General features: G+C 25.7%; 1 protein-coding gene across 1 annotated transcript in view; it reads right to left on the bottom strand.

Moving 5' to 3' along the window:
- The window catches only part of LOC100202283 (ribosomal protein S6 kinase 2 beta), a 50,952-nt gene that overhangs the window by 19,258 nt on the left and 8,305 nt on the right, over window positions 1–23,389 (bottom strand). The window contains 13 exon segments of the mRNA NM_001309699.1: window positions 1,540–1,656; window positions 1,762–1,890; window positions 2,016–2,107; window positions 11,345–11,447; window positions 11,566–11,627; window positions 11,865–11,953; window positions 12,030–12,100; window positions 13,845–13,904; window positions 15,254–15,339; window positions 15,427–15,464; window positions 15,551–15,657; window positions 17,234–17,313; window positions 17,414–17,494. Coding sequence (NP_001296628.1) covers window positions 1,540–1,656; window positions 1,762–1,890; window positions 2,016–2,107; window positions 11,345–11,447; window positions 11,566–11,627; window positions 11,865–11,953; window positions 12,030–12,100; window positions 13,845–13,904; window positions 15,254–15,339; window positions 15,427–15,464; window positions 15,551–15,657; window positions 17,234–17,313; window positions 17,414–17,494 — 1,115 coding nt within the window.

Below are 23,389 nucleotides of genomic sequence, written 5' to 3'. Positions count from 1 at the left end.
ACATGAATAAAAATTATGATTAATACTATTATTATAATGTAAGAATTTAAATTTATTTAAATTCTTATCATTATAAAATTAGTATTAACCATACTTAAAAAAAATTCCTAATAATACAATAAAATAAATACCCTAAAGTACTAATTATACTTTCATTTTTTCAACGAAAATCAATTTTATGAAAGGTCAAATTGCCGAAATTAAAACATAGAAGTAAAAAATATCAGAATGATATCCAAAAATAATAGATTAATTGTCATTGGTAATTTAAGTTTTTTATAAGTCTTTTTTTTTCTCCTAAGTAATAGATTATTATTTATACTTTTTTTTTAAATTTTTCTTTTAAGTTTTAGAAGTTATTGAATATTATTTTGTAAATCTCAAGTGGTTATAATTTAACTAAAGTTATCAATATTTTTTAATTGTTCCTGAAAAATTTAGAGCAAAAAAAGAACTGAATAAAAATCTGCATAAATTAAATGGGTTTCAGTGTTTATCTTGTTTTATCAAGTTAAATTTGCTCTTTTTCAATGATTTTTATAAAATTATATAAAAATCATTCAAAAAGAGCAAATATAACTTGATAAAACAAGATAAATACTGAAACCCACAACCACATTAAACAAAGTTTTATGAAATTGATTATTTTTAACATGATTCAAAACCATTCAAATGCTTTCCCAGATAAAGTTGTTGTTTATGTAAGTGTAAACAATACTTTGCTTAAAAAAAGGCAATCCTGGTTTAATACCAAAAATTATAATAGTATGTTTAAATGTATTGGTTTAACCTGCATTAGTAAGCGACCGGGGCTAGGTTTGATAACACTTAGCCGCGACCGGGACCAGGTTTATGACCAGGGCTGCATAAATATTGATAGAAAGTATAAAAATGTTATCTTTAATAAAATTTACGACATGAATTTTATTTAAAAACAATATTTTATAGGATTTATCAACTTTAATGCAGCCCAGCCAGGTTTATAAAGGGGCTGCATTAATATTATTAGATCTTATAAAAGTATTGCTTTTAATTATAACTCATATCATAAATTTTAATTAAAAATAACATTTTTATAGGATCTATCAATATTTATGCAGTCCTGGTCATAAACCTGGCCACGGTCGCGGCTATGTGTTATCAAACCTAGCCTCAGCCCCGGTCGCTTACTAACCTGCATCATCAATTATTGTTATGTGTCATTTATTTGATATATTGAATGTCATCTATTTGACCAAAAAAAATATTTTTTTTCAACATAAAAATTATTTTTTTAAATGTTTTATAACTTCAAATTTTTAGAAATCATAGAAAAAGGACTGGAAATTTTACCAATTATCACTATTTGGTTAATGAAAACACTACTTGCTTTCTCATAGATACCAATACTAATTTCCTAAAGTTACTTTAAGACTCTCTGTAGCTTGAAATACATTTCATTTTCATTTATTTTCATTACTATATTTTTAATTATTTCATTATAGTCTATTTATAAATTAATACGATATTGTTTTAAATCTTATAAAATTAATAGAAAACCTGAACTTCTTCAGTTGGATCTCTTTTACTTTGATCAACAATCTTGACTGCAAACTCGCATCCACTTGCTTTATGAAAACATTGTTTACAAACCGAAAAAGCTCCCATACCTATTTCCTAGTGAAATTCAATTATTTTCTATTACAAAAAATATTTTAATAAATAATAATAAAAAAAATTAACATGAAAAGTTTCATTATTTTCTATTTTTTAAATTTTCACCTCTTTAATATCATACTGGTCATAAATAGATGTGTCATATTTATCAGAAGGAACATCACCATTAGATTGGACACTTCCGCTGGAAGAATCAGTAAACTCCATTCCTTCTTCTATACCTTGAAAGCCTCCCTGTTATAATACGCAACAGAAATCATATTACCAGACAATTTATTTTAAACATTGTTTTAAATTTGATTTTACAAATATTTTTATATTTTCATTGTCAAAATAGGCAAACAAAAAATGTAACTCACTTCAAGTCCTGAACTCAATACTGAAGGTGCAACATAACTGAACCCACGAAATAATTGATTAGCACCGGCACTAGGTGGGACAGCTGGAGAATCTTAAAAACAATTTTATAAATTCTAAAATTAAAAAAAAAGAAAATTAACTCAACAACAACAAATAAAATTATATACAAAAGAAAGGCAAAAAACAACAAGATTTTTTTAATTCTGATTCACTCCCAACAGGGCTGCAAGCAACCACTATTAGGTTAGGAGTTACTAGAAAAAAAGAGTAGAGTTATAGAGCAAGGAAACAGTTGACAAAAGACTTGAAAAGTTAAAGGTTGTATGAACCAAGAAAACAGGAACAGATACAGATAGAAAAACGAGACTAGACTGAATGATGAGTCAAACGAGAATGAATTTTAGTTGATGGAACTAGAGATGATACCTCCTTACTAATTAAAAAAGATACTAATTAAAAGTGTTAAGTGACATAAATTATAGCCATAATTTATCGAAAATTAAACATGGTTTGATGCATACACATTAAAATCTGCCACATATCTTGTTCATATGTCTCAGATAAGACATCAAAGTAATTTTCTTTGCAAATATCTTTAAAATATCACTAGAGGAAAAAAATAAGGATTTTTTTAAAAATTCCATGAATTTTCCATGACTATTAACAAATATTAGGAATTCCATGACTTTTTCCAAGAATAAATTAAATTCCATGACGTTTTTATGATTTCATAACCTTTCCATGGCCACCCTAACTATTACATAATCAGTTGTTTTACTATTATTATCAAAGCATTTGAACCTTTATTTAACAAACTTCTAATATCTCATCTTGAGCCTAACAACTTAATTTATGAATATTAATACAGATTTCAATTTTCTTTTTTAATTATCACCATGATCGGTTGAAATTTGGACGATTTTAAATTGAGTTTTCTCAAAAACCACTTAATCAATTGTAATGATTTTATTTTATAATGATGCTTACATAAATATTTTTTATTTCAACGAAAATAAATTAACCCTTAACTTTATGATGTGCAAGTAATTTTAATTTTTTGTGAAGTACCCGCCATCATATCCACAATTTTACTTTTCATAATTTTTTTTGTAACATTAATCCATAAATCACAAAAACACTTTTTGCACATTTCCCCCCTTTCCTTCAATATTCCCTTCACAATTCCCCAGTAAGATTTGAATACTTATTGCTCAGGACAGTTTGGTGGATTAGCATCATATGGAACAAAATTGACTCTATTCTTCTTATACCACTGCGTTACTTTTCTGAAATAGTGGATCGATGCCAGATCTTGCCAAAATAAGGTTGGTTGTGTTTTTTAATTAGACAAAGAAGTCATTTTTTCACATATGGATCTGATGTCAAAGATTGATTTGTTATGAAAGGAAAGCTTTTAAAACCACAACTGCAAATAGCCTGACATACAAAGAAATTAGGAGCGCTTTTTTCAATTCAAATGTATTTAAATTTGTCAGAAGTTTTATAACGTTTTGACTGATAATAGCATTGATTACCTGGAAGCATTGATTAATCTCTTTTAATGGTAAGTTTAATTGTCTTTTCATTGATTTTACATTGTCTTCTAAAATCGCCTTTTTTTTGTAATTAGTTTAAGCAAATTTTTAGCTCATCCAATTGACTTGATTTCTCCATCAAGCAACCTTTTTGGTATTTTTTCCTTGTAATATGCTTTCAAATCTTCCTTTTTGAATACTCAATGAAAGATCTACTGCATTTAAACTATGTAATTATAAACTTTGTTGAAACTGCTTTAGCTGCTAAGCTTTAGCCCCTATCTATTGTTTTAAATTAGATTGTTGTTCTAAATTACTTTCTTCTTCATCTCTTTATCCAATGTGATGTGAGTAATGATCATTTTTCAAGCAAGTTATCATCTTGTTCCATAAACAAAAACTCAATCTTGTGTGACTCATCATTCAATATGCTGCATCATTTTACTGCAACTGTTCCTTCGTGCACAAAAAAGATTGATTCATGTAGCTTTTTCTGCAAACACCAGTGCTTTGGAACTCACTCCCAAATCTTAATTTATTTCTAAAACAAACAATATACAGTCTAATGTCAGTCTAACGTTTTCTAGTTCTTTAACTCTCTAATTTGTTTTTTTCTTTCTTAAAATAATTAGAAGATGTTAATTATGTTTCCTAAAATAATTAGTAGTTACTAACTATTTCTCCCAACATAATTAGTATTTTCTAATTATTTCTTCCAACATAACTAGTAGTTGCTAATTATGTCTCCCAGCATAATTGGTAGTTAATTGTAAGTGAATTAGTTAAAAAAATGTTTAAAAACATTTAAACAAAACTTTAAAAAAAAAAGATTTTAACAGGGGTTTTTTATATTTATTAGGAAACATTTAACAGAGCAGAACCTGTTTTCCTGAAGGTAAACATTTTCATTTTGCAAAAACAAAAACTAGAACTCCATAAATACATTAGAATCCAAGCATACTAGTCAATACTTTTCAATTAAAGCTTTAATATTGACTTATATATGATAAATAATTCATATAAAACAATGAAGTAGTAGCACATTTGTGGTTTGATAGAGAGTAGTTTTGTGGTTTAGTAGAGAGCAGTTTTGGTGGTAAATCAATGAAGTTGAATAAATAATCAAATGAAATAAATTAAAAAAATACAACATTGAAATTTTATTACTTTTTAATTTTTTCTTCATGAAACCCAATTGAGAAACTATTGGATTGGAGGATGGGCATAAAGGATTTGTTTTGATTTAACAACTAAGTTTATTAATTTTTTATGATTGGGTACCATTAATTATTTTAATACTGATTCTGACTATGTCAATAATATAAGTATAAATAATATTTTATAGAACAATATTAAGCCTGCAATTTGTTGTGTTTTTTACGCTTTTGATGTTAAAATTCAGCATCTATTTGTCATACCGTTCAGTTAAATAATCAATATTATCTTGGAAGAATTGAGTTTTGTTGTTAACTACAGCAATAATTTTATTGTCCTTATCTTAATATCTTCATAAAGTTTGCATTTATTATTAATTTAAAAGGTAAATCACCAATATATAACAAGAGCATTAATGGCCCAATTAAAGAACTTTATGGAATACCACACCTTTAGCCAATCTGATTTTGTATTAATGGGATCAAAACTCTTAACACATGTTGTGTTCATATTAAAGATAATATTAAAAGAAAAGGATTTGAACCAAGTTTTTTTTGATTAAAAGTAAATAATGCATACCAAGAAAAACAAACCTTGTTGTTTTAGTCAAACCTCTCAAATTTACTCAAAAAATAGGAGCCTTTAAATTATATGTTGAAATCTACAATCTTCAGTAATTCCTTTGAAGCGCGTTTAATTCATAAAAGTTTTAGTATTTGATGTCACAGTAGATTTTTGACAAATGAAACTTTGGAAAATTTTTTATCTATTTTCATTTATAAACTTTTTCATTATTTGTTTAGTTATTTATTTTCTAATTTTAACATTTAAAAAGATATTAAAAACCTTAAATATCTTATGCTCGTTTGTTGCTATAAATTGTTATTGCGCTATATTTAATGTTAATAAATGATAAAGTATTTATTATCTCAATCAAGATTCTGATAAAAAATTGTTTTATATTAACTGTATAAAATTAACAGCAGTATTTTTATTTGGTTAGACAATAATTCTTCTGAAGTTCGAGAAGTCAAACGAAAAAACATAGTTAAAATAATTATGTTGAAATATATATAAAACAAATGATTTTAATGACAGGGGTACTAAAGTCTTTTTACAACAAAAGTAGGTAAAAAATAAATAACAAAATAAAAAGTTCAACATCAAACATCTTTTTTTTAATACATTGCAACTGTAAATATTGAAATATAAACTTGAACTAAATTTACTTATATTTAGAAGGACTAAGCAATAAATAAAAAGCCCCTAAAATAATGTGATATTGTGTTGTTTTATTCTAAGATCAAAAAAAGTCCTAGGAACATATTAATTATAATGACTAAAGGTTGCAAAATTGTGTAGCATTCAGGGATGCGGAGTCCCAAAAGGACTCCGGCTTTACATCTCTACTTTTTCCAAGTCTGTAGTGTCCAGAAGCTCTAAACATGGTTGTTGACTTTAAAAAAAATCTGCTTTAATAAAAAAATTCATGAGATTTAATGACTTAAAACTTATTGTTTTCAAGCCCGGAGTTATGGAGTCCTTGCCGCCATTATACCTAAGGATTGCGGGCTTAAAAAACGATTGTTCCAATAACCTAAAAGTCTTAATTTTTTTTCAATTTTTTCTAACAGTTCATCAAATATCTATAATTAATACTGTGAGTTAATGAAATTAATTGTTAATAAATGCTTTTTTTCGACAGGAGAACAAAAAACATTATAGCATAAAAATGACCAGAGAAGTTCAAAAATAGTTCCTATTGCTTAAATGAAATTAAGTAAGATTCAGAATATTTAATACTGCGCTATCTTGCACAAAAACAAGAGCCCTTATATATAATGTTCTATACAATGTAAAATACTCGTATGAAAATCATAAGTTTTGTAAGTAAAGCTTTAATATTTGTTTTAATTTAAAAACAAAAGAAATATAAATAAGATATATAAATCTGAAAACTATTACGATATCTGTAAAAAATAAGTTGCACCTATAAAATAAAAATATATTACTATTTTTACTTTTTACAAACTTTTTCTTGTGATGTTTGGAAAAATAATACAAATTTGTTTTGCTGTATGATAAAAAAATACAATGTACTTTTTAAATAAAAGAAGAAAAGCGCAGTTTTGTTCAATTACATTTTTTAATTGTCTAAATTCTACTGTGGTGTCAAATACTAAAACTTTTATGAATTAAACTAAGATTATCATGTAAAACATTTAAAAAGAACTTATTTAAAGACAACAACAACATAATTTGTCATTTCAAAAAAATATTTTTTTAAAAAAATGCAACAATTTTTGAAAATATCATTTTAAAAAATTATAAGAAAAATTCTTGAAAATATCATTTAGGGAAAAGAAAATTTCAATGCAAAATATCAACACAGTAGTGTTGATGTTTGGGGTTTTTTTTACAATTTTTTTATTAAATTTTTTCTACGGAAAAAAAATTCTTATTAAAATTAACTATTATTAAATTATTATTTAACATATACTATTTAAATTTTGAAAAATTATGATGTAAATTGTTTACAGTTTCATCTTTGAATGATACCCTTTCTTTTTTAGAGTGCAAAAATGTATTGTAAACATAGTTGGACATGCTCTTCCAGCCAACCTCCAACCATTGTTACAGCGTGGTTATGTTGCTTCTCTTTCTCTTTTCTATAATTAATACTATAATGGACGGTGTTCTAATGAGCTAGTATCTCTGGAGCCATTTACTAAAATATATTCTTGTGTTACTTGTCATTCAATTGAGTCTCATCCTTTTACTGTGACTGTTCCTAAGTGTTCAGAAAATTCTTATTTGCCTAGTTTTTTTTCCTTGAACGTCACTTCTTTGGAATTTGCTCCCTCCTTCTTGTTTTCCTGATTCCTTATTTTTCCTAATTTGTAATCTTTTAAACTGCGGGATAATTGTTATCTTGCTTTATAAACTTCATCTTATAGTCTACTATAAGATGAAGTTTACTAAGAAAAAACTCTAATAGTGGTTGCTTGCAGCCTTGTTGGAAGTGAAGATGTTAAAATTTTTTGTGTATGTTTGTGTTCTGTAGGGACTTCTGGTGTAGTGCTGGTTCACTCATAAGCCACTTTATATAAATATATGTTCGTGTTTCTAGTGCGCTGTTCATCCACTCGTAATTCACTATGTATATATGTACGTTTATGTGCAGCCACCTGTAAGTTCCTGTGTGTTTATTTGATTATTAGTTTTACTAAATTTAGTTATTATTAAATTTAAATTTCATTAAAAATTGTTGTTGAAAATTTTGATTTTATAAAATCAATCCTACAAATTGTTATAAAGGGTTTTTAATAACATTTAAATAATAAAAAAATAATTTACTTATAATTTCAGGGTGGCTGCATAAAAGTTTTATAAGAAAAGAGGATATTAGAGGATTTTAGAGGAGATTTTGAATATAATCTATAGGATTTTTTTGAATGAAAATTTTGAATAAAAATAGAGGATTTTTTTAATGGGTTTAATGCCAATGCTTCCACACTTTTGAGGTTTGGATAGAGGTCAACAATGACATTTTTTTATGATAAATAACATGGATTTGTTAAAATTGATTTTTTACAACCCAATGCAATTTTAGACTTAACCCTTAACCAGTTTTACAGACCAGGAATTTTAAACATTCAAAAATAAAAACCATCAAGAAATTAAAAAATCAAGCTATCAAGAAATAAAAAAATAAAAAAGAGGAGTTAAAAAGGAGATCTGATTTTTAACATTTTTGAGGATAATAGAGGACTTTAGAGGATAATTTTTAATATACTCAACATAATTTAAAGAGAAAAATCAAAGTTTTTTTTAAAAATATAAATAATCAATAAAAGTTGTGGCTTTGTTTAAAAATGTTTTGCTAATATAAAAACATTTGATTACAAAAGATAAATGTTTGGAAGTTAATTTTTTTAGTATGTTGAAATGTTTTGAACATACATGGAAACATAAATAAATTTGAATGTTCTCAAACATCTAAAAAGCTGAGGCCAAGTTGTTCCAACTAAATATTATATGCATTCTAGCTTCCTGACCAAACCTGCAACAACACATGTTTTGCAAATTGAAAACAACTTACAACTTATTATACGTTTTACTTAAAAGTCAAGTGGTTTTTTCAGATACTTTTAACAAATAAAAAAAAGATGGATTGCAGAAGAGAAAGACAGAAAGCTAACCCAAAAAGAAAAACTTTTGCTTCAGAAAAAGATAGGCGAAGTAAAAAAATGAGTTGATAAACATTCAAAGAATCAGCAACTAAGGAGGAAATTTAAAAATTCAAATACAGTGAAGTACAGTTTGTTATGGGTTATTACTCTATAAAAAAATCTTTACCAAATCAAGGTGATCAGAACTGTTAAAAGATCATCCAAAAGTCTTCCTAATTCACCACAAAAGAAAAGGTGTGTTATCAAACGGCCTAAAACTTCAAGAATGTTAAAATGCAACAAAATGCCATGGCCTAGCTAAATGAAGAGACAGTAGAAACTGTGGTGTCATGTTTTAACATTGATGTTTCTTGGCAGGCCCCCACTAAGAAAGATAGAATCATCCTGTAAAAAAAAAAGTTAAAACTTATGCATAGATACTTAACTATGTTGCTTGGAGAGGATTTAGGATTTTTAAACAAAAAATATCCCAACAGTACTGTAGAAAAATATCCCAACAGTACTGTTGGCATCTCTAAGTTATTTAACTTAAAGCCTCAACACTGTTGAAATTTTAAGAAAATTTTACACAATGAGTGAATATGAAGGGTTAATGAATAATGAATAATCATAAATATGTTTATTACTATCAAATTTGAAACCCCATAAACACCATAGATAAATACAATGAACATCAAACATAAAGACGAGAACTTTAAATGAACAATCTTTTGATTCTAACAGAAGTGACAAAGATGAAATTATGAAACTGATATTCAGCCTTTTAGTTATTTTTAACAACAAAGTTGTTAACAACAACCAAATAATTTTTTTTCTAACTTAACTTGTTAAGTTAAGTTAGAAAAAAAAGAAGTTGTTAAAGTAATGCAAAATTCAATTTCTGGCAAATATTACTACTGACCCAAAAATGACTTCTTATTTATAAGATATTATTAAGAAAATTGGATGAGCTAGAGAGAAGTATAGATTCAATGATAGTATTAAAGCGCATAAGTTTTCTCTTGTCTTATATCTAAAAAACTTCACATGTTAATTTAACTAATCAAAACCATATTTATAGCTTCAATTTTATGATTTAATTTTGTAGCACCCCAAATCTTTATTAAGTCAGACACCACTTTACTTTTTTTTTTTTTTTAATTCACCTCCCTTAGGTCGAGAAGGCAGATGAGAAGGCTACTTAATTGTGATTATAACTCTCTCTCAACTCTATAACTCCGAAACACAAACCTTGACAAACAAGGCCACTGCGCAGAAAAACAAGATGATCTGACACCAAACTTATTATTTAATCAATAAAAAATCAGATCATCAATTCAAATAAAATGTTTATTTTTTCAAAGCATATCTACTGGTGCACCATAACTTTTTAGCTGAAGTCTAAGTGAAAAGAATACATAGAGTTTTTAACATTTTAAAGTCATAACACTTTTTTTAATTGAACTAATCAAAGTGTGAAATATTATCTGGTTACTGCAAAAATTCAATAAAAAAAAAAACATTAAGAAAAACTGTATGAATTTTACCTCTGACAATGTGGAATTGCCCAAGTATTTAATAAATAGTAAATATATACATATATTTTTAATATACCATTTATTACAAATTTTTTCCTAGCCCCAGTTATCTACCTATTTATCTATTACCTCCTGAGAACCCAGTCCCAGCTAAATTTAAATATTCAGCTGGGGCTGGGTCAGGTACTACTAAAGAATTAGACAAAAAGCTTATTTGTAGGATATCCAATTGACCTGAACATGTAGTTGCACGGTCAACCTGCTCAGCTCCATTATGTGCATATATATTGTATGACTTGACCACTGATGGTTTAAGTATAGTATTACCATTTTTATTAGATTTTCCTGTTTCCACCATGGATTCACTGGATTTTGATAGATTGACAGCATGTAGACAACAAAGATCATTGATGGATATACATATTTAAACTTGGTTTATTTGCTTGGATTATTAGCTAATATAAATAGACCAAAAAAAAAGGTTATCATTTCAACTACTGTAACAGGATTTAATAATAACTATTACCTGAAGACTATTGCCTTTTTTGGGTGATTGCTGAAAAAATCTTTGCAGAACCTGTTACTTTGAGCAAAAATATGTTCTAAATTCTATATTCAGGTCACTATCTGATCAGTCGTCATAAAAGGGTTATATATATTAACTTTTGAGTCTAATGAGGTCCTTCAAGTTTTTACAAGGTTTTTATATACCTAGCTAACTTCTCTTCTCTTTAATTCTTTCTTAAGCAATACTCATATGGTTAATAAATCTTTTTTCATTTTGTAATTAATATTTTTAAAAACTCAAATGAATAATTATATATATTCTACTTTATTATTAATAAACCTAAATCAGAATATAAATTATTTTATAGGTAAAAGTTGTTTATATTTCTAAATAAAAAAGTAAAGATTTAAACCAAATAACCTTTTGCTTCCCTAGAAGTATACTCTTTGTCAAAATAAAATGTGTCATCTAGTCTTGAAACAGCTGGTTTAAATGGTGGCTCAATTTCTTTTTTGTATAATTTCTGGAATGGAAAGTAAATAAAATATTATTTTGAAAATGAACATAAACTGACTGAATATAATCAATCATAACAACATACACAAAACAAAACAAAGTTAATTTTTTAAAACTAAAATTACTTCAAAATCCAAAGATTGAAAAAATTCTTGCTCTTTAATTTCTTCCAAACCATCTTTATATCCTAAATTTTTATTCAATTTATGTATTAACTCATTTAGAGATTTTTTTTCTTTAAATGGTAATATCAGGGGTGGCTTCTGGATTTTTGAAACTTGTCAATAATTTTTATCAAAAATAAATAAGTAATCAGATAAAAAGCAAAAAAATGTTTATAACCAAAAAAAGAGACAACCAGAAACCCCCTGGAGCCATCCATAGATCATATTGTTTTATAAACAAATATAAAAAAAACAACAACCTAATCTATTTTGTGGATTTCTTTTAAAAAGCGCCCTCAACAATAATTGGGCTTCTCGACTTAAGAAGTGTGGCATTCCAAGCTTAGCTCTATTGAGGAAAATTTGAACTTTTTATTAAACCCAGACATTTTTAATTTTAAAAAATTAGTATAAAAATGTTTTACTTTAATATCTGCTGCATTGTCTCTTTTCTATTTGCACCTTGGAATGGTAAAGAACCAGTCAGCATTTCATACTAAAATTTTGATCAACTGTTAAAACTATTTATTAAATCATTTACCAAAAAATTTGCAACAAAATCGATAACAAAAACTTAATAATAGATACAAGAACAAAACAAGAGATGGAAAGAATAAACATTAATTATTCAAAAACCTTAGTGCAATAATAAATTATTTAAATGTGGAGTGATGCTAGTAGTGTAGTGCATGATCTTTGACTATATAAAGTGCAGCAAGTTTTTCTTTTATAAAAATAATTTTTTACATTTTCAGTGATAAAATATGCTGCATTCGAATGAAAGAAAATATTTAGTCAATGAAACAAAAAATTAAAGAAAAAAAACTTTTTTGAGCTAATTATAAACAGAAAAGAAAAAAAAGCTGCAGTATAACAATAATAGACAGCTAGAGAGACTCCAACTATAAATACAATGTGTTTTAGGACCTTTTTTAAAAACCATTATTAGAAAAACACATCCAAATATGAAAGCATTATTCTTTAAAAGGAAAAAGAGGAATTTATAGAAGGGTTATTGTTGCAGGTGCTAACTTTGGATTGGATATATAATTTTGATAAGTTATTAGTGAAAGGTAATCCAAGTAAACATAAAGTAAAGGTATCGATAAGAGTGTTGCCATTCTTAAATGTAGGAATATAAAAAATATTGAACTATTAGCAGTAAAGGACCGAAAAATCATCAGCTATTGAAAGTCTTAAGCTATCACAAAAGGGAGATTAGATTCAAGATAGGCTACCGGATTTAAGTGATCAAAATGTCATGACTTTTTTTAAGAGTATATAGTTGTGTCATCAGCAAAGAGTCACTTTAGAGATAAGGTTATATGGAGGGTCATTATTATAAATAAAAAAACATCAGTTGCTAATGAAAGGTTGTCTGGAAGATCATTATTATAGATAAAAAACATCACAGTTGTTGATGAAAAATTATCTGTAAGATCATTATAATATATAAACAACACAGTTATTAATGAACAACTACAAAAGTTTTATTCCCAGATACACCACATGAAACTTCATGTGGTGTATCTGGGAATAAAACTTTTCAGTTGTAACAGTTAACTTTAAAACTTTAAAAACAAGCATTTCTTAGTAATACTCGAGGCCTAAATTACAATTTTAAAATTGTAAAATTCATGAAAACTTTTGCCCAGGAATATAAAAATTAGTGATTACAATATACTTTAAAAATCCCTAAATGCTTCAGCCAATTGCGATTTGCAATTGTTTAATGCGCCTTTAGTTACATTTTACTTATATTGTAAGCTTGATTAAAGAAAGTAAATAGTAATGAAAAAGGACCTAAAGGTCACAATTTTGATTACTGAAACATAATACAGATCACAATCATTTATAAGTATTAGTTACATAGCATAATTATGCAAGAGTTATGATCTTTAAAAAAGCTTGTATGATCTTCAAAACTAATCATAAAATAATTAGCAACATAAAGGAATAGTTTAAAAATTTTAAGGAACATATAACACCAGCATAAGCTTCATTAAGCTAACAAGACTATCAGATTTAAAGCAGATAATTTCTATATACTATTATTAAATTTATATATTATTTATGTTATACAAATCTTTGGAAAAAAAAGCATTGTTTATTTATGAAATTGTAGACCTAAAATGTCTATACATTTTAGGCCTACATTTTCATAAAGAAACAATTGCTATTTTATTTATTATATTAAAAAAAATAAATGCTTTAGCATAAAATTCTTTTAACAACATTACCATTAGTACACCATATGACCACCAATCTGAAGCAGTTCCATGTCCTCTCCTATTAACAACCTATAGTGTAATTATTAAAAAAATCAAGAAATTAACATAAAAGAGTTTAAGTAATAACACCAAGTCACAATTCAGATGCTTATATATATATATATATATATATATATATATATATATATATATATATATATATATATATATATACATATATATATACATATATATATATACATATATATATATACATATATATATACATATATATATACATATATATATACATATATGCATATATATATATGCATATATATACATATATATATACATACATATATATATATACATATATATATACATATATATACATATATATACATATATATACATATATATATATACATATATATAAATATATATATACATATATATATATACATATATATACATATATATATATACATATATATACATATATATATACACATATATTTATATATATATATACATACATATATATACATATATATATACATACATATATATACACATATATATACACTGAAATTATATAAAAATTTCAAAAATAATATAGATTTCAAATATAGAATTGTTATTTTTGGTTTTATTACATGAAAAACTACGTTTTTTAACAAAAAACAAAAAAATGCATTTTTTATGTATTTTTATGACAATTTTGATAAATAAGTTAAAATTTTTCCAAATTAAATATTATTTTTGAAATTTTTATATAATTTTGCTTCATTTGAGTACCAGGTTGACATACTTTTAAAAAACTTTTTTTTTGAAAATATTAGGGACCCATTAAATATTCGAGGGTCTTGAGGGACCCCTTAAAATATTTTTTATTCAAAAAAATTTTAAATTTAGTGTTTTTGTATTAGATAAAACACATAAAGGGGGTCTCTGTATATATTTTTCAAAAATGTTGTTTTTTGGGACACCCTTATATATATATATATATATATATATATATATATATATATATATATATATATATATATATATATATATATAAAACCCTTGAAATTAGGAAAAATGAAATCGGAAATATATTTCTGACGTTAAACTGTTAGAGATCGGCAAAAAAATTTATACACAAAGGTCTTACCACAAAATATATAAACAAGGATGGCAATTTTTTAGCAGACTCAAACATTTTTAGCTCAAAATTGCCGAATGCCCACCCTAATTCTGAGGGCTAATGTCATTTTATTATTTAAATACGACAGAGATTTATGACAATTGCATCAAATTATGCTTTCCTGATTATTTTTTATAAAGAAAATCACTTATAATAAAAAAACGAACATTAAAAACCTTAAAAATACTAACAAATCTTATTACAATATCAATCAAAATATATTCTTAAAAAGGTAAGATTTAAAAACCTCAGGAGCCATATATTCAACTGTGCCACAAAAAGAATAAGTTTTATTTTCTACATCATAGATACTTTCTTTACTAAGACCAAAGTCTAAAAATATAGCAAAAAATATAAGAATCAAAATATTATATAAAAGAAAATATACAAAATATATAATTATTTCAAAATAAAACATACCAGTTAACTTAATGTGTCCATCTACATCTAACAAAATACTGTTAAAATGAAGAAAAAAATTACAAATAACTAAAAAAATTGCATAAAATGCATCAATAAGAGTGAAAATAAAAAACCAAGTTACTTCTCTGGTTTCAAATCTCTGTAGACTATTCCAAGCCTATGTAAATGATCAAGAGCCATTGCAAGCTCTGCCAAGTATATTTTTACATCTTCTTCAGTAAACATGACCTAAAATTGAAATTCCGCAAATGGTTTAAATTGTATAGACTTCTTAGGCATAAAAATATATGCGAATAACAAAGAGAAGATAAGAGAACTATTGAAACAATTTTTTATGAAAACAAAAAATTGTTTCAATATAAAAAACAACTAATGCTCATGATTAACTTATAAAAAACAACTAATGCTCATGATTAACTTTAACTGTAATAGTCACCATACAACATGTTAAAGAGGGCATTCCAGTGCTGGAATTAATTATTTTTAGGTTGCTGATCAACACTGATCTGTGAAATAAAAATATTGCTAAGTATACAATCAAATCATTATCTAGACTAAAGCATCTTTTATTATGGACCCCGAATGTTATTGGGGTCACTTTACAAAATATCAGGGTCACAAGAAATTTAATGTAAAATATTTAAATGCATAAACTTGTATAACTATGTATGTTTTTGTATCCATTGGGCAAAATGGGAATTTCTTGATATAACCAATAAATAGTCAGTAAGAAATTAGCAATCAATTTAATGATTTCCAATAGTTATATTTCTTTAAAATATAACACGTTTACAAAAAAGTAAAAATTCATTGCCATAGCCATTGTTTTGTAATTTAGTAAAGCCATGATCTAGAAAATCAACTTAGTTTTAATTTTCACAATCTGTATTCATAACACTTTAAGCATTACACTTTTTATGTTTGTGCAATATATTATGGAAGTTGTACTGTAATAAAGCATAATAATCCACAAAAAACGCTCCTTTTAAAAAAAAATCAATATTGCATAATATTTTTTGGTAAAATAAGATATTTTAGTAAAATAAAATATTTAGTAAAATAGAATTTTTATATTTTGCTATTAACTCTCAATAAACCTTTTCACTTCTTTGTATAGTCTTTTTTGCATATTATTTTAAATCACTTAAACCAAATGATAGTTTTTTTAACAAAAAAAAAGACTTCCTGCCTCCATTTTATGATGATAATTTTATACTTTATACTTAATAACTTTTAATACTTAAAACAAGCACTATTACATCGTCTTGACATTTAATGATCTCAAACTTTTGAGATCTTTGCAACAACACAAGCAAAATTAAACTACTTACATTGTTTCAATTTTAATAATTTTCTCAAGCCATAATTTTTTCATCTATCAAAAACTTGCATTATTTATTACTTGGCCTTAAAAAGTCATATTAACATTTCTAATTATTATTTTAAATTCATTTATTTAAAAAAATTCTATTCATTCATAAAAAAATTCATTTAACATTTAATAAACTTTTAAACTAAAGTTAATTCTTCTCATCTTAAACTGGGTTTATTCCACCAATCAAAAACATTTAGTTGCTAACTTAATAATTTTAACTTTCTGTTTTTGAAATTATTTGAATTTTTATTATTAAGTTTGCCTAGCAATTCTGATTCTGAATTGATATTGGGAGATCAAAACGAAATTTCTTCCAAAAGTAGACAATCATTAATTAACTGTTATTTTATGCTTACATTTCATACAAATTTAGCTAATAAATCTGTAATTATTGAAACTAAAATCACAGCTCAAAGAGTGTAAATATACCTCTTTTGAAAGTCGAGTAAATAAATCACCTCCACGAAGAAAACCAAGCACTAAGTAGAGCTTGCCCTCTGTTTGAAAAGCTATATTAAAAATATTATTAATTTAATATGAAATAAAAAATTTCACAGAAATCTACAAATCAGATAACACAAGAAACTGTAAAAACATTAAAAATTTTACCATAATGCAAATCAACAATAAAAGGATGCTCAACTTCTGCAAGGATGTCTCGCTCCATTTTTGTACGAACACGATCACGAACTAATAATTTAATTGTACTATGTAAAAATTATAAAAATTTCAAGAAACAAAATCAAAATGTTATAAATATATGTCCTTTTATCGTAGTCGAAGGAGACTTTTATGGTAAAAAAAAAAAGTCTCTTTCAACAAAATTTAAGTGCTTTCAACAATTACAGTGTTCCCACTATTAAAACCAAGGCTAAAAGTAAGGATTTTGAGTAGATTTGGTTGCAAACAACAATTTTTTGAAAGAAAAAGTAAGGAAAATTTAGGAGAAAATAATTACATTAAAAACAAAATCTTAATTTTTTCAATAAATTTTAAATATAAACAGAAAAATTGTTATAAAATAATATATTTCTTTATATATATATATATATATAATATATATATATATATATATATATATATATATATATATATATATATATATATATATATATATATATCAACCCTTGGAATTAAGGTTGGCATTGCTTAAACCTTAAAATGTTTAAGGTCAGCAAAAAATTGCTGACCTTGTTTCTAGGTTTTATGGTAACCCTTTTGTGTCAATTTTTTTTGCCGACCTCTAACAGCTTGAGGTCAGCAATTTAATGCCGACCTCATTTTTCCTAATTCCGAGGGTTGTATATATATATATATATATATATATACATATATATATATATATATATACATATATATATATATATATATATATATATATATATATATATATATATATATATATATATATACATATATATATATATATACATATATATATATATATATATATATACATATATATATATATATACATATATATATATATATACATATATATATATATATATATATACATATATATATATATATATATACATATATATATATATATACATATATATATATACATACATATATATATATATATATATATATATATATATATATATATATATATATATATATATACATATATATATATATATATGTATATACATATATATATATATAGATCTATAGTTTGTTGGCGTGGGGAAGAGCGGAAGGAAAAAAGTGATTCTTACGCCAACATATACGTCACTTTTAATTACTTTTAACTTTCGTCCAACATTTCCGTGTTGGACGAAAGTAAAAACCATTAATTTAATTACAAATTAATTGTTATATAAAAAAACCACAAAAACGCAAATTTAATTGACCGGAATGTTTTTAAAAACATTCTGAATGTTTTTAAAACATTGTGAATGTTTTTAACAATATAAACAATGTTTTTATTTTTATTTTTTTTAATAAAATGTTTTTATTTTTATTTTTTTTATTAAAATGTTTTTATTTTTATTTTTTTTACTGTAAATCATGCGCGGAGTGTTGCTACATCGACTATCTTATAGCCTGACTCGCAAGGGAGTGCTGCTACATCGACTGACAAATAGCCTGACTCGCAAGGGAGTGCTGCTACATCGACTGACAAATAGCCTGACTCGCAAGGGAGTGCTGCTACATCGACTGACAAATAGCCTGACCCGCAAGGGAGTGCTGCTACATCGACTAAGGGTTTGGTTGGGGCAGGCAGTCTATCATTATTAAAAAAAAAAAAATTCCGGTCTTGAATTTTAATTTTTACTTTTTGTCAACAAATTATGGAAAAAACTTTCGGACAACATCTAAGGGTTCTTTATATATATATATATATATATATATATATATATATATATATATATATATATATATATATATATATATATATATATATATTATATATATATATATATATATATATATATATATATATATATATATATATATATATATATATATATATATGTATATATATATATATATATATATATATGTATATTTATATATATATATATATATATATATATGAAGACCTCAGTGGAAAAACCGGAGTTGTCACATTTAAAAAGTATTGAGAAAGTATTTGTTGATCATTAATAAATGTCTTTATTTAAAGCAAAGAAAAAAAAAATTTTGTATAAAAAATTACAAAATGTTTTGTTTTTGTATAAATTTTTTTAAATTGCTTAGTTTCATTTACTTTAAATAAAGACTTTTATTAATGATCAATAAATACTTTCTCAATACTTTTTAAATGTGACAACGCCGGTTTTTCCACTGAGGTCTTCATATATATACATACATATATATATACAACCCTTAGATGTTGTCCGAAAGTTTTTTCGATATTTTGTTGACAAAAAGTAAAAATTAAAATGCAAGACCGGAATTTTTTTTTTTTAATAATGATAGACTGCCTGCCCCAACCAAACCCTCAGTCGATGTAGCAGCACTCCCTTGCGGGTCAGGCTATTTGTCAGTCGATGTAGCAGCACTCCCTTGCGAGTCAGGCTATTTGTCAGTCGATGTAGCAGCACTCCCTTGCGAGTCAGGCTATAAGATAGTCGATGTAGCAACACTCCGCGCATGATTTACAGTTGAAAAAATAAAAATAAAAACATTTTATTAAAAAAAATAAAAATAAAAACATTTTATTAAAAAAAATAAAAATAAAAATAAAAACATTGTTTATATTGTTAAAAACATTCAGAATGTTTTAAAAACATTCAGTATGTTTTTAAATACATTCCGGTCAATTAAATTTGCGTTTTTGTGGTTTTTTTAAAAAACGATTAATTTGTAATTAAATTAATGGTTTTTACTTTCGTCCAACACGGAAATGTTGGACGAAAGTTAAAAGTAATTAAAAGTGACGTATATGTTGGCGTAAGAATCACTTTTTTCCTTCCGCTCTTCCCAAAGCCAACAAACTATAGATCTATACATATATATACATATATATACATATATATATATATATATATATACATATATATACAGTGCGTTTCATAATTATAGCCGCACACATAATTTTTTGAGATCTATATATAATACAACAATTAAATAAATATTACTCATATTATTTTAAATATGTAGGTAAAAGAAATTAAAATGTAGGTGCAATAATTATTTTTGTTTTAGTTAGTGTACGCAATAGCGCAAAATCAATTTTGCGGGCATTTCATAATTATAACCGCACTTGTGATTACTTTTATTTAAAATGTAAGTTAACTTTAAATATGTGTGTTATTAATGCTGTAATGACTTTTTTATTATATATTACTATTCCTTACCTAATTCATTTATTTATTTGCTCATATTGTAGCAATATGCCTCGCGGGAAAACATTAACTGAAGCTGAAAAAGCCCAAATACAAATTCTAAATAAAAAGGGAGAACCCAAACGTGAAATTGCTCGACTAATTGGACGTTCAGATTGCGTAGTACGAAATTACTTGGCTAGTCCAGCTACTTACTGCCAAAAGGACTGGACGTCCAAAAAGACTCAGTGACCATACCCAGCGCAAAATTATTCAAGCTGTTTCGAATTCTAAGAAGAGTTGTCTCAAGGTTAAACGAGAATTAGACCTGAATGTGTCAAAATGTACGATTTGGAGGACCATACAACATGCTCCACACATTGTTCGAGAAAAAATGCTACCTGTGCCACGTCTGCTGCCACGCCATAAAGAGGCGAGATTGGATTTTGGTCGGAACAATATGTCTCTTGACTGGACCAAGGTAGTGAATTTTTAAATTCGGTAGTAATAATTATATTTAAAGAATTAAGGTGTTTTTATTTTCACTTTTCTACATCAGGTCATCTTTAGTGATGAAAAAAAGTTCAATCTGGATGGACCAGATGGAACAGCTCACTACTGGAGAGACCTCCGTAAAGAGCCACATTTCTTCTCGAAACGGAATTTTGGTGGTGCTAGTCTAATGGTATGGGGGGCTTTCTGTGTTCACTCTAAACTGCAACTGGCGTTTCCTTCGACAAAAATGAACAGTGAAGAATACCAACTGGTACTTCAGAAGAATCTTCTACCTTTCATCCGACGTTTTCCACGCCGTCGTTTGACTTTTCAACAAGACAATGCAAGTGTTCATGCCAGCAAAAGCACTACAGCGTGGTTGATTGAGAAAAATATTCCACTTTTACAGTGGCCCGCGTGTTCACCCGACTTAAGTCCTATTGAGAATTTATGGGGAGTGCTTGTACGACGTGTGTATGCGAATAATCGTCAGTTTCAGACCGTGCCCGAACTAAAAATGGCGATTTTGTAAGCTTGGGATGAAATTGAAGTCCAGTTGCTTGAGAATCTGATCAGAAGCATGCCGAATCGCATTTTTGAGGTTATTAAGAACAGTGGTGGCTATATTGGTTATTAGAAAAAAAACCTGCGCCTTAGTTTTCCTTCTTCATGGTTTTAGGTCATACTGCGGTTATAATTATGAAACGCACATAAAATCGATTTTAGTCTGTAGCTGGCTGTAAGTAAAACAAAAATGATTATAACACATGTACTTTTTCTACTCTTACTTATCCGTAAGAAGTAGCATTAATACTATTTGTTTATTCGTTGTGGAAAACATGGACTAAGAGAAATGGGGGATGCGGCTATAATTATGAAACGCACTGTATATATATACATATATCTATATATATATATATATATATATATATATATATATATATATATATATATATATATGTATATATATATATATATATATATATATATATATATATATATATATATTTATATATATACACACACACACACACACACACTAGAAATTTAGGTTTGCAAGCAATCAAAGATCTATATATTTTCTTTATTATTAATAAGGATAATCCATTCACTTCAATAAAATTTCCTAGATGATTTAAAAAAAAAAAAGTAAAAAAAAGGAGAAATTAAAGAGAGAAGTAAAATTATAACATTTTTAAAAATCATTTGAGGACTTTCAAAAAGACTTTTTTTTTAAGGATATTTAAGGTTTTTAAGGGGGAGTGGGAGCCTTGAATTAATCTACATTTTAATGTTGTCTAAAAGTTAAAACAATTAAAGTAATGCAGAAGTAAATTATGTTTTATTATTTTTTAAAAACCACAATAATAATGGCTAGAAAGTTTTTTAATTAAAAAAAGTTTTTGCCTAACTGAAAGCTTTCGAAGTTTTGGCTTAAAAAAAAAAAAAAAGTAAAGTAAGCTGAACTAAACCCTTTTAACATTTGCAATCTGCATAACGCTTTTTAACAAGGCCTGTCAAAGTTTTTTTTTTTCAGGCAAATTTAGTTTTATTTTCTTATGTTCTAACTAATAATAGAAAATGCGGAAAACAAACCTGTGACTTTCAAAATATAATTTTGTTATTATTTTATTATTATATGTAAAAAACTAGGGCTTCAGAGCAGCTCCAGAGGTCTCCGGAGCTGGTGATTTTACATGGAACTGAGCCAGAGCTGGAGCTAAAATATTTCCAGCCTAAGTTAGCTCAGGAGCTAACTACAAGCCAGCTCCACTCTTTGGTATTTTAAAATATAAAATTTCTATAAAATTTTATGAGATTTTTTTAAAGAATTTAAACAATTACGCTTAATAAAATATCTATATTTTCTAAATATATAGCATTTTTTGATATGCTTTTTTAAAAAAACAAAAATGCAAACCAGCAATTATTATAATATTAAATGTTATATAATATTTTAATATTAATTTATATATATATATATATATATATATATATATATATATATATATATATATGTATGTATGTATGTATATATATATATATATATATATATATATATATATATATATATATATATATATATATATATATATATATATGTATATATATATATATATACATATGTATATATATATATATATATATATATATATATATATATAATATACATATAAATATATATATATATATATATATATATATATATATATATATATATATATATATATATATATATATATATATCGAGTGATGTTTAATGTTGTATTACAATAATAATACAAAACTCTATTTCGGTTAAGAGTGC

Source organism: Hydra vulgaris, chromosome 03 (genome assembly GCF_038396675.1).
Source record: "Hydra vulgaris chromosome 03, alternate assembly HydraT2T_AEP".
Classification (NCBI taxonomy): domain Eukaryota; kingdom Metazoa; phylum Cnidaria; class Hydrozoa; order Anthoathecata; family Hydridae; genus Hydra; species Hydra vulgaris.
This window is presented reverse-complemented; position numbering and strand designations above follow the sequence as displayed.